General features: G+C 42.2%; 1 protein-coding gene across 1 annotated transcript; it reads right to left on the reverse strand.

Annotated features, from left to right (window-relative positions):
* Positions 1-357: 357 nt before the first annotated feature.
* Positions 358-15,163, reverse strand: LOC122155024 (carbonic anhydrase 13-like). Its single transcript, XM_042808703.1, has 7 exons — positions 15,069-15,163; positions 10,673-10,870; positions 7,496-7,614; positions 4,403-4,498; positions 4,062-4,124; positions 3,613-3,768; positions 358-2,297 (listed from the first exon to the last, which is right to left on the reverse strand). The coding sequence occupies exons 1-7, from the start codon at positions 15,097-15,099 to the stop codon at positions 2,184-2,186; spliced, it is 777 nt and encodes a 258-aa protein (XP_042664637.1). The 5' UTR covers positions 15,100-15,163; the 3' UTR covers positions 358-2,183.
* Between the last annotated feature and the right edge of the window lie 282 nt (positions 15,164-15,445).

A 15,445-nucleotide genomic window follows, 5' to 3' on the forward strand; every position in this document is an offset into this window, starting at 1 on the left:
TTTGGAACATACAAAAGGCGACAGAATCATAGAATGGCTTGGGTGGGAAGGGACCTCAAAGACCACCTAGTTCCAACTCCCCAACCATAGCAGGGTTGCAAACCACGACATCAGGCATTCGATCAGGTTGCTTAGGGCTCCATCTAACTTGGTCTTCAACATCTCCAGGGATGGGGCATCCACTACCTCCCTGGGCAACCTCTTCCAGCACTTCACCACCTGATACCTAATACCAGTCTACCCATTGATGGATTTCAGAGGAGGGGTGACAATATTTCCCAAAGTTAGAGCTCCAGTAATAAAACTGCAGATTGCTCTGTAAAACTTTCATCACTTTGATAGAAAATACAAGACACAGCCATAAATCAATTTTTTATTTTGATAAAATCCTCATAAATATCAAAGCACTGGATCAACTCCACTATTTTCAATACATAAAAACATGTACAAGTTTTGTTTCTGATATGAAGCCTTACTGCTTTCTCATCTCGGCAAGAAAGTTGTATAAGTTTCATGTGATTTGTTAACATTTTGTTCATGTTCTGCAGCTACTCACATGATCAGAAAATATATCAGATCCAACACTAAATCTAACAAAGGGTACGAAAGCACACAACACACTCTCGTTCTCTCCGCACACACCTTGCAGACATCCTCGCTCAGAAAGAAGCAGACTGATGTCTTTTCAGCTGCATTCTTCTTCCTATGTCAGAAAGCAAAAAGTGCCGGCAGGTTTTTCCTCTTTGGTTACTATTTGTACCTGCTGCTGCCAAATGCCTTATAGTTATCCAATAGCCTACTTGTGTTCGTTCCTTTAGAATACAATCAGAAGGCATTGAGAGGCCTTGCAGCAGTAGCACCTATATTCTGGGGAGGAGAAGATAAAAAAAAATAGTAAAATACACCTGTCTCAAACTAAGCTAAAGTATCTATGACTCTATGTCTATTTTATTCAGTTAAAAAAAGGCATATAAAAACAATCCTGTTTGTGATTTCCCTCATATTTGCCCATTTAAGACAAAAAGACCTGTTGAGGTAAGAGGCACAGTATATGAAACCTATGAAAAAACAAACTGATAGAGAGTAGTTGTGGAATATGAGGTCAGAGGTACTACAGAGGCAATTGCTGCTCATGAAATCTTTAGCTGCCTCTCTCCAGTACTGCTGGTTTTCACTATCTAGTTCTCACAGTTTCAAGGTAATCTACCTATACAAGCTATATGCTATGGCAAATTCGTTATTATTGAAAATAACAAAAATTAAATTGGCTTAAAACAAACAATGAGATTCAAATACTTTTTTTTAAAAAAAAGCTCCTGAGAGTAACACAGGCTCAGGTCAGTTCACTGAAGACAGGCATTTCAAGACACTGCTACCATGAACTGATCTTTTATTGGATATTGATTTGATTTCTTTGGCTTAAGGGCTATCTTTGGTCTTTGAATACAAGTGCAGTGACTCAAGTTCATCTGCAACAGGAGAGCTTCAACATGCACCTAGGAGATAATCCGTTCCTGAGCAATGCTGTGTGGATTATATGAACCAGTCTAAAGCAAGGGCTGTCTCTGCCTCTTGAAGACTATTTTATGTGGTAGGATTCTGATGCTACATGGACGTGGTATTCCATCCTTACTGTTCACCAGATGCAACAGACTGGATTTAGGCATGAACTCACAGATCTCTTTGTGACTGTGCAGTTTTCAAGGTGTGGGACAATTTCATCACCTCTACAGCAGAACTCAGGAATCCCTAATCCACCTGATGTGATCCAACATATACAGAATCTTTACTAAGTTCAGTGGTACGTTAAAGACCAGAAGAATAATTTCAGAACATCCTGTACTGCCATTAATACCAGGGATCCTGTCCAGTAATTTGATGACCATTTCTGGAAAACTCCTTCACCGCACCAAATCCTTCTGATAACACTCTGTGCATGTAACACAAACATCTCAATGCTCCCACAGCAGTGCACACAAACACATTGACCTGTTAACATCAGTGATGGAACTGCCAAAGCTCAGGACGTTTCTGTCTGGGAGAAATGACTGCATAGTGAACCAGTAATTAAACACCTGTTTGTTAGAACAACTCACCAAAAAATAAAAATAAAATCACAAAGTATATTAGCAACGACAATTGGGCCTCTGGTGTCAGAGGTGGCCTGTTCTTGCTTTACATCTTTAATTCCTTCTGACTTCTCGGCCCTTCAGGGGCTGTGGAGGGCGGTAGTTCCGCAGCAGGCAGCAGGCCGCCTCGTCCTCAGCTGTGCTCAGGAGGCTGCGGAATTGGGCCAGCTGCAATCCAGAGACACACAACGTTCAGCAGGAAACCCTCGCACTCACACCAATGAAAAACCACGTGGTAAATACTGAATATCTAATTCAGATCTGAAGTTTCATACTTGGCCTAATTTCTAATATTTCCAACATTTCTTATTTCTGTGTACCAACTTACTTCCTTTCTAGGTTACCAAGTGTAGGATTGTACAAAAGTCATCTCATCTTCATATTGCATTGAGTTGTAGAGCACTTGGTACCTTCATTTCATTAAGAGCAAAAAATGCCAGTGCTATCTTTTTTTACTCCACTCCACAGCTAATATTTATAATATTTATAATACTTATAATATTTATAAGTGGGCAGTAAACTGTATAGTCCCCAAAACAGTCCCATTTGAGAAGTAAAATTGGTCAAACAGTATCAGTCATGATATGAACTGCATTTTTAACTTTGTGTGTGCTTATATTTATCTGAAACAGCATATTTGTACTTTAATATATAAGATTGCAAATACATATAGAGTGCAAAATATTAAAGAATCACTGTATTTTGCATCCTTTCCAATGCTTCATCCTCTGAACCTGTTACACATGGGTGTTTTCATACGTCTCACATTTTAGGATATATTAACTATAAATTAGCCCAGGTGCTTTTTGACCTGAACAATGGATTGTCTTTGGGAAATTCATATCTTAATGCAAATTTTCAGTCCTAGATTGTGTTGCAATGAGTCCTGCAAGAACGCACTTGAAGGAGTGAGGAGATAGAGATGAGAAAAATAGAAGCACAGAGAGAATACACAATTCAAAATCAGTTAAAAACAGAATCTGAGGTCACTTAAGAAACATCCCATTCTGTGAACTATTCTAAGGCCTTGTGCAAAGACTGTAGCCATCATTTCTGCTGAGCATGTGGCCCAGTGTGTCAAATCTTACTGAAGTATTTGAAGTACACCAGCCATGAATGAGACAAATGCTTTGGTGTAAAGATCTTGAGATTTACAGTGTTAATAACATATCATAAGTGACATACTTACAAACTTCCAGTATTGATCTGATTCACTTTGGTCTCTCTGCTGTAAAAAAACTCTACATACCAAATGATCAGCCCACTGGGTGTCACTGTTGCAACGTGAATATATAGTGTGAAGCTTAATTTAATGCCATGGAAGTAGACTAATTTTTTTGTATATATATATACATATATATATTGTTTAATTTCATAAGGTATGCAGTGTCAGAGTCTGCAAAAATTTATCCTTTTTGGTGGCATTTACCACTGAAGCCTTACAAAAGCCTTATTTCTACAGTAGTGAAAAATCAAGATATACCTGTTCAGAACAAACACTTATGGGCTCTCTCAGGACAATCCAGATGACACTTTCAAGAAGAGGTGGAACAGTGAGAGAGCCAAAGTAAGTCCAGTAGTCCAGGGATTTGGGAAGCAGGCAACTAGGATCAAAGTTGGTGAATAACGCCCTCTTACCCTGAAAATTAAGAAGAAGTACGTTGTGGTTATAAGAAATAAAAAGAAATTGCTTCTTACAAGTGCATTGGTGCTTTATATCTATTAAATTATTCATCTATTTACATGCAGTATTATTTAAAAGCAAATCATGTCAAAGGAGGCAAGGCTTGTTCCATCATGACACAGGCTGGCAGCATCCTGGACATGCACAGCAGGGACCATGAAGGTAAGAGGAGTAGCAGCCAGGTTACCAGAAACAAAACAATGAAAGCAGCCACTGATATCTGGAGTTTTTTAGAAATATTTGTTCACCTTGATTCTGATGGTGTCCAGGCGGTCGGTGATCTTCTTCAGCTGAGGGTTGCATTCACCAATCTATTAAACAAGAGAAAGAAAAATGCAATAGTTGTGCTCTGGAGAAAATATGTCAGAAAAGATAAAAATCAGAAAGCAAACACATACTGAATCTGCTTCATACAGCTTTTGTTAGGTGACAGTAAGTGACTTACATGTGCTAAGAAAGACAGTGAAACTTCCTGAGTCATTATAACATGAAATGGAAAGTGAGAGCTCTTGTAGCACAAGCATCACTTTTACACCATCACTGTTAATAACTTTGGGCTCATAATGCAGATTTTTTGGCGGGGGCTTACCTTCAGAAACACAGCCATGACTGCCAATCCATCTGACTGACGAGCTGCCTCGACAAAACTGGAATATTTTTCAGCATTCCAGTGAACTACATGAAGCTGAAAAGCAAAAGGCACAGACAGCATCAACTCTTGCTGAACTGGAAGAGTCACAAATTAATACTAGAAATTTACTGGTAACATTATTCTACTTCACTTATTTGCATTCAAAGACACTTTTCTCACCACAATATTTATTGAAATTGCCAAACACACAGCTCTTACAAATTGCAGCAAGCATTGCCAGTGGCTGGCATTACCTAGCAGCAATCAGCATAGTACAGTGCCTAGCAAACCACTCCCAAGTCCCAGATTTCGAGGCTAAGACAAGATATCCCCTGGTTATGTAACTAAAGCTAAAGCTTTGGGTATAGCTGATTTTAACGAGTGATTGAAAATCATTGGGATGTCATTAGTTCTTTGTTTCTTTTTTTCCTAATCAAGCTTTCAGTAAATCAGCCGCAAGCAGAAAATGAGCAGAGGAACATGTTAAACTTGCAGTAACCTCTTATCCCCTGTTAAGTTTAAGCTGAATATCAAAATTTCATCTTTGATGCATTCCAAAGGTCATTTTCTATGATTACTAGTATTAGGAACTTAAAAGTAGCTTGATTATCTCAGGTTTGAGCATTTGAATTTCCAACAGGCACTGTTCTGCAACTGTCTTATGGTAGTTGCTTAAGAACTTGAAGACACCCACAAGGGTGAGGACTCCTTGCTATCTGCCTCCTTAAGACAGGAAAAGCCCCCATACCGCTTCAGTTCCTCCTGCTAAGCCAGGATCTCTAAATCCTGCCCAGGCTCAGCAGTGGGAACTCCTGGTTCCCCAGAACACCCACACTGAGCAAAGGTCTGACTGCCAAACTGCAGAGAGAACACATACTGCACTCAGGACCAAGTACCTCACAAATGTTAATTCCTCCCACAGATCCTCAGTGGATTACTGCATCTTATCTGCCACAATTTTCAGATAAGAGAGGCTCAGAAGCAGGGCAGGGAATTGCCTTTTCTAAAATTGGTGAGCATCTTCTTAGATTTTGCACTTGACTCCATAGGAGTGCTGAAAAACAGCCTCACTGAATGACTTAAACAGGGGTGAGCTCCTGAAAAGGGGGCATCTCTTTGAAATGTTAAGATCTCCAGTACATGAACAGTTTGGGAAAGCTGGAACTCACTTTAAAGGATTTATATGAGAAGCAGCACAACAACAATTTCAACATAGTTGAAATACAGATCTAGTGAAGTGAAGACTTTGACTCCACACCTCACTAATTGCCTAGCCTCTATGAGCTTCAATCTTCTGTATCTGTAATACAGAGCTGTTACTAGTTGTTACAGGATATAATTAACATTTGCTGAGTACTTGGGTTCTAAATGGCTGAAACATAACCTTCAGCAAGTAAGGAATTCTACTGAAATCAATAATAACACACATGCTCACGATGAAAGATTTGCTGGCTCACAGTTTCAGAATCCTTGAAGGAAAGTTGCTTACAAGTGCTATTAATTAAACCAAGTGGAGAACAGAGTCCATCAAACCACTCTGAGGTGAACAAGTATCCTGGAGCTCATTGTGCCTGCACCACTCACAATTAGAAGTTCAAAGCAGCTACGTCGAACAATTTTTAAACAATTACACTTTTACATACACAAAAAGGAAACAGAAACTCTCAGTCGGAATTGACTTTTATTGTGGATTTTAAAATAGAAAAAAACAACAAAGAACAAAAAGCAAAATTCTCATAACTAAATAAGACTCCATCAGAATTTTGCCAGAAGAACCCCAAACCAACCCCCAAAAAATCAAAACTCCCAGACAAACAGTGCTGGGAAACACTTTTGGTACAGCCCCCGTCTCAAAGGCTTGTGACTTCTCTTTTAAGGAATATATACCGTCTTACCACCACTGTGTCATTGCAGCTTGTGAGGAGACCTTGATCTGACCATATGTTGCCACAAAGAATGGAGCTGTGGATGTCTTCTGCTTTCCTGTAGAGTTAGGGGGCTGAGCCTTCCACTCTTTTTTACCTGTACACTACTTCTTTCTTCAACACAGTTGATGCTTTTTCTTGAAATCTTTCACATCTTCCTCATGGACATGAGCACTGAAATCATCTTCATTTCTCCTTTTGATGTATTTTCTTTTGAGTAAGCAGTGCTCAGAAGCCTTGGTCTGAATTCTGGGTTTCTTATCTCATAGCCAAAATGACATCTAGAGAGCTTCTTGTGGAGGCTTACCCAACCAACAGGCAACGGAAAGCTTTTTAGACTGGCTAGAAATTCAGATATTTTCTCCTTCCATTTGGTTTCTTAGATGGGATACACATTTATATTTTCTCAGCTAGAAATTTTGTTTTGGCACTGAATGGTTTTAAAGCACCTCTATTAATTCTTTATATTCCATCCCACCTGGTTCCTGTGGAAAACATAAGCCTTTAAACACTGCAAATGTCACTTTTCCCCATTAGTGTTAGAAAAATGATTTTTTTTTTCTGACCACTGTCTCTTAAAGCATTTCCAGCAATATCTGATAACAGCACCGTGCATACATTTCAACATTTTTTTCTTCTTTAGTATTACAAGACTTTTATTTTTCCACTAGCATTTATACAGTTTACTTCTTTTCAACCCCAGAAAACTCTTCACTCTCTGAACTATTGCTGATATAGATCTCAGTCTCATCAAAACACTCCCCATTACTTCCATTTGCAAAGAGGAATCAGTCACTGTTGGACTGAGCACTCTCTATGGTGGATTACTCCAACAGATCCAAGAAGACAGAGCAGGAGAGTGCTCTCCATGTCAGAGCAGCCAGTGCACCTGTCCCCTGTGACAATGCCAGGCCAGAGCTGCCTGACATAGACCTTAGGGTGCAGTTCTCAATCAAACAGCTTCTCCTTTTAGAATGGATCAAGCACGAAACACTTCAGGAAGACTGCTTGTCTTTTGATATAATGAAGGGAGAAGGAAAAGTGGGAGTTGAGGGGCAAAATTATTCTCAAAATGGAATGCTAGTCACAGGTTCAGAGGAACGAACGATTCTGCGCCAAGCCTTACCTCTGCTGCATACTTCATCCCATCCACAGCGTGCTCAGAGCCAGCCTCGTCGTTGGAACCCCAGTGGAAGTGGATCTGGCGCAGCCTGTAGGTCCCACAGAGCGGCCCCCCGGTCAGCACTACAAACCCAAACACAGGAGAGGGCTTAAGTGAAGGAACGGGAGCTCTTGAGGCTATTGGTGTGAGTTTAAACTTGCTTAAACTTAAAGATTCAGTTTCTGGGCATTATGCTACTTCTTCTCAAAAGCTTTTATATGGGTTCTCCTTTCTTTGATGTGTTATAAAGGAATCCTTGTTTGTCCAAAATGTGACTATCAAAACTGTGTTGATGTACTGATTAGTGGGTTACAGCCCACTGAAGGGTTACCACCAGGTTATCACCAGGTGTGTCTTGCTAGGGCTCGGGTATTTCTCAGAAGATGGAAAAATGGAGAAGTGTTTCTGTTTGGCAAGTAGTGTCCTGTCTTGAATGTATTTGAAAGAATAACTGAGAAATTAAGCATAAAATAGATTTTATGAGTAAAGGGGAGGATCAGAAAAATAAAATATGAATAGATTTTTTTCTCCTGTTTGAAGTTCAGAGGAAAGTAGGTGGATCATAAAAAAAATTTCAAGGCTTTCCTTCTTTTGCAGCCAGATCCAATTACAGCTGACAGAAGTCTGAGAAACTGGAAGGAGCAGATGCTAACACAACTAGATACACATTGTACAAGTGCAATATTACTGACATTTAATTTGCCATTTCATTCAGCTGAACACCAATACGGATGGACTTCCACTGTTTACCTTCTGTAAAGCATTCGTGTTTTTCTGAGCAGCTGGGTGGACCGAAGTCTGCACAGACACTTGAACACAAATCACATTCAAAAAAACTCCTTACTCACTGCAGAGCAAATCACTCCACTTTCTCTCTCTGCTCCATCCATGTTTCCTTGGAGGGTATGGGGATTGGTCTGAGATGTTTTACTGGCTCATTGTAGAGATTTTAAAAACACAAGATGGAAGCTTCAAGGAGATGTTTTTTAAATTAAGAGCACTGGGAAGGACAACAGCCACTTATTTCTTTTTCCAGTTTTAATCCAAAAGATAAATCTTGTCGGGGGTAAAATGCCACCAGGTAATTGTAAGAGAAGAATTTATTAGCTTGCCTAAACGCTAACACAAGTAGCCTGGAGAGTGGGAAGGAACTGGAACTGTTTATCTGTGGGCAAAAATGTTTGTTCTTAAAACTTCAACTCAAGAACTTACTTTTACAGAGCCTATAAACCTAGTGACCAAAAGGGGATGAGGGTAGTGGCACTCCTAAAACAAATTCCTTCTTTTGAGGACTGAGAACTTGTTGGCAAACAAACCTGAAAATGTGTAAAGATCAGTGTTATACTGGCGGAGGAAAAACAACTGCACAGAAATGCATCAACACTCAATTAAATACTTCCGAAAAACGTGGAAAATGGCCTGATGATGTATTTGTGTCACATCATACAGTGATGGCAAAAATCTTCCATTCAAACAGCCACAAAGCAAAAAATTACTCAGAATTCAATACTTTTTCTGATCAACGATCTGAAAGAAAACAAAAACATTACTACTGATGGTTTATCAGTAACAAGTATCAGGTAAAATAGTGAAAAAGTCAGTTTACAGATGCAGAAAGATCTGAATTTTTTATAAGCAATGTGTGAAAATGGCTGAAATGTAAAGCTGCACATGTATGACTGAAGAATGTATTTCATACATAGAAGAATTCTGAAAGTGACTGAGGATTAAGCTTATGAATTATCTAATCAACAGCTGCCAGTGCTTTGTTGTATCCTTGGATTTATGGCCTGAGGAAAGCAGTAGGAAGAGAATCATATTACCCCTGCTTTCCCACCAGTGTAAGCCTGCAGAAATATGTGTTGAGGTCTTATCACTTCACGGGTAAAGTTAAAAAGTGAAAGAGGCTACTGGCATACTTCTTTTTTAATTTATTACTTAAAGAAAAGAAATTTAAACACTGAGCTGTTCTGACTCACACCAGAAATAATTTGTGATCTTGACTTTTTAGCCATGAGAGTAGTCAACAACTAGAACAATCAAGGGCAGTGGAAGATTTGCTGTCACTGGAAATTTTGAAGGCAGATGATTGAATGTTTTTGTGAGAGATGTGCTTTAATTCACCCACACCTACTAGACCTGAAGCAGAGATTAATCCAGGGAAGTCTGGTGGCCTCTGACACACAAGGCCAGACCAGATCTCTGCCAGCCAGCTGGTGGCTTTCAGGCAATATCCGGTGTTGCACAGACTGGCAGAAGATTTCAGTCAGACTAAGACTGTTCAGGAAACCAAGCAGGACATTGCTTCCACCTCTGTCTGTCACTGTTGCCACTATCAGCCAACAAGTCCTCGTACTGAGGGACAAGGTGATCACTTATTAGTCCCCCTCTGGCTTTCATCCTCAGCTAAGCCTCACACATCCACATGAGGATTTTACTGCTTCAAGAAACTACAATCCTACAGTTTCAGAGGAGGGGTGGTAGCAAGTCTGCCATCCAAGAAAAGCCTCTAATGATGCAGGTATTAACATTACAAAGACTGCACTAAATCAGAGAACTTCTAAATAAGAATTATTGCTTGCAAAAAGGGAAACTATACAGCCCTGTAAAAGACCAGAACAATGACACTTTTCAGAGAAGAAAAGAGATCCCTTGGGATGTTTTTCACTTGTTCTGCGTTGGTTCTTTCCTAACATAAGAAGTCCAAGCATGGGTCATAAAAAGGAAAAGGATGTACAGTCAAACCTGCAACTAAAATCAGGTACGAGATTTGAGTAATTTGGTTGGAATAAACCTGTAATGAGACTCAAAGGATTAATCCACAGTGAAAGAGTAGGATCTGCAAAATTTTTGACAATTATGGTTCAAACTGGGCTGCTGGCACTATCGAGTTGGTTGGGGCACATCAACTTCTATGTGCAAAGAAGGAATCCTAGTGCTTCCCAAGAAACACAATCTAAAACTCCTCTGGAAATATGACTCAACATCCCAACAGGCTGAAAGACAGGGGAATGGGAATCTCACCCAGAGGAGCAGAGCCTTACTGGTTTGAGGAGGTCACATCTGGCTGAGAGATATGGCCAGACTGCGCTCCATTCAGGAAATGGGGGAAGAAAACAATGCAATAGGAAAGGAACAAACCTGATTTATTCACAGTGTCATCAAACTCAACGCTGGTGGAGTGCCCGTTGTTCAGGATGATTTTAGCAGAAGCTGGATCGTAATTGGGATTTAGAGGACGGAGAGAGGGGTCATACTTGGTTTCCTCAGTTCTGATGTCAATTGGTGACTGCCGGTCTCCATTAGCGACAGGAAAAACCTCCTTCCAGTGGGCAGGCCCTGTGAAGTATTGGAGGAGAAGCTTCATAAGCCGAAAGAACGATAAGCCTGAATTTTTCTTGCTTGCATTATTTTAAATTCTAAATGAGTTCAACAGAAAAACCCAGATCAAAATATTCAGTTACTTTTGTTGCTCTGTGTCACAACAGCAACTCTTGGGATCCGTTCACATACCTTGCTTAATGTCTGCAGGAATGGGGTTCCACCACTTCCTTGGGCAAACCTGTTCCAGTGCTTCACCACCCTCATTGTACAAAACTTCTTTCTTATATCCAATCCAAATCTCCCCTCTTTTAGTTTGAAACCATTTCCCCTTGTCTTATCACAATAGACTCTGCTAACAAGTCTGTTCCCTTCTTTCTTATAACCTCCTTCTAGATACTGAAAGGCCACGTGCAGTGCTAATGATCTATCAGTATTATAAAGAACATAGCACTTGTTTTTTCCCTGAGGCTTGGCATGGGTGAGAAGCATAATAATTCACTTAACTAAGAAAGAACAGATATTACAGAAACTTAAATACAAGCACTAGAAACTCAGCTTGTAAAATCAGTACAACCAGAAATCATTAATCCCTGTATGAAAGGTAACTGATCTCATCCCAAAAATCAATCTAATTTTGAATCTCTCTGTACGTCTCAGTACTTCAGTAAACAAAATGGCAAAGAAAAGCTTAGGTTGTAGTACGCTATGATTAATAGCCTCACATCAGAAGGAGTCAGATAGTTTTCTGTCCTGGACTTCAACAGTAGTGAACATAGCTCAGAAATCTGCAGGTGCTGGGATAGTCCAGGCATGCAGCAGTGAATTGGGAAGCAGAGCTGGCTCCCACCTGGGCTCACTGCCCCGAGCAGGGGATGTGAGAGCTGAGGGGTCTCTTGCACAGAGCAGCCAAGGCTTAAGCTTCAAGAAGAACAAAGGCCTTTGGTCTTGACTTTGTTACAAAGTGATTTTGCTAATGACTTAATTAACCCATTAGGCAAAATACTGCTCATTTGAAATACAAAGCTGTGTAAACTTAATTCTTCTCATTTCACAAATGGTGGTCAAAACCATTCAATATGTTGATTTACTACAGTTTAGCAAACAATATAGTTTTAGTTGTGCTTGGATGCTAGTACCTTGCAGTTAGACATGCACTGCACAGTTCTAGTCACTGAAGAAGCATTTACTCCATGAGTCATGCCTAGTGCTTCATTTTAGGATGCTTAGGAAAAGCATATTGCTACTTAATTTTAATACTTAGGATATACTAAAGTAAAATATATTTAACTACTTGGACTTGCTGCTCTATCTCAGCAATAACTATAGGTACTGTACAGTAAATAATGAGTGATTTGCATTCACAAATAATAAACATGGGACAAAAAGAAGACCTAAGTATGTGACTCTAACATTAGACAATTATTCAGCAATAAACTTCAGTCATTGCACCTGCCTTGGTGTTTGTCCTTTGCTCGGATGACCAAAGCCCACATTTTCACCTGCCAGTAACACAAGACTGCCAGAAATCTGTCCTTACATATGCAGGAAAGTGAAAAGAGATTTAAACTTCTTTTATATCACCTTGTTTTATTGAGTGATATTCCTTACTAGAACATCTACCAGCAATCCTACTGCAATCCAACTCCTGTAACACTGGGAAAACTGGCTCAGCTCATTTCTACTGACCCAATCCCAAAGCAAGCATTTTGTATGACTGCAGGAAAATATGTCATTGTATCTGTAAGTCCACAGACACGACACTCAAATGCATGTCATACAACCAGACTTAAACCAGTGGGAACTTCAGCACTGAAATTTCATCTAAATTCAGACCTGAATTACATGTCTCCATTTCAATATGATGGCAGACACATTCTGGATGTTGTTTGGTTGCAGTGAGCCTCTATACTTGCATAAATATACCATATGTACAGGTGAAAACACAAAATACTTGCAAGTCATCCAGTTACATATTCATTTCCTATAATATTAGCTCTACTTAAAACAATTGAAAATTCATAATGGGCAAAATTAATAACGGGCAAAATGCAGTGCTGTTTTTTTACTACAGATATCAAAACTATCACATCCCTTTTTCTTTACAGAACACCTCAGTGTTGGGAGAGACCCAGTGACATGTCTGCAAAAAAGCACAGTATATATAATACTTTCCACATAATTAATTCCACATCAAGCCAGGAGTAAATTTAAGGCAGTGGATTCTCACTTGGTGTCCTAACTAAAGTGGGAATTTCTGCCCTGCACTGCAGCCAGTGCCCAAGATCTCAGCGTTACGCCTCTGTGTAAGCACTGCTAGAACCATGAGGTAAGGAGAACGGCAAGGAAACAAAGGCCAAGGTTTGCATGGAAATAAAATAGTGCCTCTTAGCATTTCAGAAATATGTGCATCAAAGCAGTGAGGAAGGTTTCATTCTCTGCATACCAGTCAGCCTTGTACGTAGATACACCATAAAAGCAGACAGGGATCTGTAATATTTGATGGTTTATGCACAAAGTGATTTAAGCAGCACTTATTGCTAAGGGGCAAACGAGTTTTTCCCCAGTTAAAAAAGAAACAGGGCTTTTATCCCTGCAAGTAACAAATGCTGAGGTCAGAGTGAATGCAGACAGTTCCCCCACTCTTCAGGAAGTCAACTAATATAATATACAACTAATATACAACTGCATCAAAGTTAATTAACTTCACTCTGCTGCTACCTCCCGAGTAGCAAAAGCAGATCTCAGTTTTAGAGAAGCTATTCAGGGCCATGCAGGCAAAAAATATGGTGCAAGAGGCACAGCAATCTCATGCTTCCACTGTTCAGTTGAACAACTGGCAAAACTAATGCAAGAAATACATGGAAAGAGTTAAGAAATAGAGCTGATATAGGGAAGGGCAGTCAGGTGTTGGACACCCAACCTCTCTCCTTTATTCTCTTGTGGGTTTGAAGGGCAGGCGATGGGGTGCTGGGATACGGCCCACCTCACAGTGGCCAGGAGCTGGAAAAGAGTGGGGAGCCAAACTCCACCCAAACATGTTATCAACCAGTAAACAGGGCTTGGGGGAAAAAGGAGCCTCAGGAGGGTCCAGGACCAGCCCGATAGAAATTCTGGTGCCCTCCCCTTCCTAGAAGCCAGAAGGAAGGCCAGGATAAGAGAGGGACAGGGACTGCTTATCTGTGCCTTGCAAGTGAAGTTTGCAGCACCCTTGGAAAACACAGGGAGAAACACACGAAAACAAAAACAAGAGTCATCAGCTTCTTATGGGGATGGGGAGAGCACATAGCAGCAGACAGCACCCAATTGCTGTGGCACTGTAGCTGTCCACTGCCACCCAGTTCTTTGGGAATGGCGCATCCACTCCAGCGGAGAGGGAACAAAAACACCACAAAGGGAAGCTCTGAGCAGTACCACTGCTGTGTGCACTAGCACATAGAATCAGATTTACAAAACACCCCGAGTTGGAAGGAAGCCACAAGGATCACCGAGTGCAATGCCCAGTTCCACACAGAACCATCCTAAAAGGTCTGAGAGCAGTGTCCAAGTGCTCCCTGAACTCCGGCACTCAGGCTGTGCCTGCTGCCCTGGGCAGCCTGTTCCATGCCCGCCACCCTCTGGTGTAGAACTTGTCCCTAACTCCCACCCATGGAATCATGGCAGCTCCAGGCCATAAATTCATGTCAATATATATTTCTTCTTTTTGCTGTCACAGTGCCTTATTGCCCTGTGCACTGACACGATACAAGCTGTGCTATTTGTGTGTTTCCAGCCGGCACCAGGAGCTCTCCCATTCCCATCTGCATGCACTGGAGCACACAGCACAAGAGCAGCGTCTGCACGAGTTACGGATCAAAGCAGAGCAGCGGCATTAAGCCTTCCGCTGGGAGCACCTCGGCGATTCCAAGATCGCTGAGATGAAGGGAAGCATGAAACAACCCAGACCCCAAAGCATCTCCCCGTGGGCGTGAAACGACAAACCCCGATCCCGGCATCGCGCAGCAGAACGGGACACGGCCGGAGCCAGAGACAGCGCCGGCACCTCCCGCACCGCGATGCAGCACAGCGAACACCGCACAGGGACGCGCCCGGAGCGCGCCGCAGGGACGGGGGCAGAGCCGGATTCGCAGCTCCGCGCCTCGCCACGCCGCCCCTTCCCCGGACAGCTCCGGACAGCTCCGACAGGAGCCTCCGTCCCCGGCCCCGACGCCCGTACCGTTGTGCTCGTCGTATCCCCAGTGCAGCATGGCTCCGGCTTCGGGACGCGACGCGACGCGATGGGACGAGACGCGAGACGAGAGAAGCGGCCCCGCCGGCCCCTCCGCCCGCTTTGAAGGCGCCGTGCGGCGACGCCCCGCCGCGATAAGCGGCCCGCCCGGCCCGGCCCTGCCCCGCGGCGCGGCCCTTCGGGGCCACCCCAACCCCCACAGCCCGGCGGGGCGGCTCCCGGTGCCCCATCGCCCCGCGGCCCCCGGCGGGATGCGGCCCCGCGCAGCACACGCGGAAACGCTTCTGTGTGTTCCAACTGCGTGCCGAGGGGCTGCCGCCGTGCGCTGCTGCTCCCCCCGCCCGGCCCGGTGCCGCCGCCCGCCC

The sequence above is a fragment of the Centrocercus urophasianus genome, unplaced genomic scaffold, assembly GCF_019232065.1.
Source record: "Centrocercus urophasianus isolate 14NV4802_14NV808 unplaced genomic scaffold, USGS_Curo_1.0 seq_11, whole genome shotgun sequence".
Lineage (NCBI taxonomy): Eukaryota > Metazoa > Chordata > Aves > Galliformes > Phasianidae > Centrocercus > Centrocercus urophasianus.

What these genes read in the sequence shown, in the direction of transcription:
- LOC122155024 (XM_042808703.1), bottom strand. Translation starts at nt 15,099, where the DNA reads ATGCTGCACTGGGGATACGACGAGCACAACG. An exon ending in GGGATACGACGAGCACAACG is followed by an intron (nt 10,871 to 15,068) that starts GTACGGGCGTCG and finishes AATACTTCACAG; the next exon opens with GGCCTGCCCACTGGAAGGAG. An exon ending in TAAGTGTTTGTTCTGAACAG is followed by an intron (nt 2,298 to 3,612) that starts GTATATCTTGAT and finishes TCTGGATTGCAG; the next exon opens with CTGGCCCAATTCCGCAGCCT.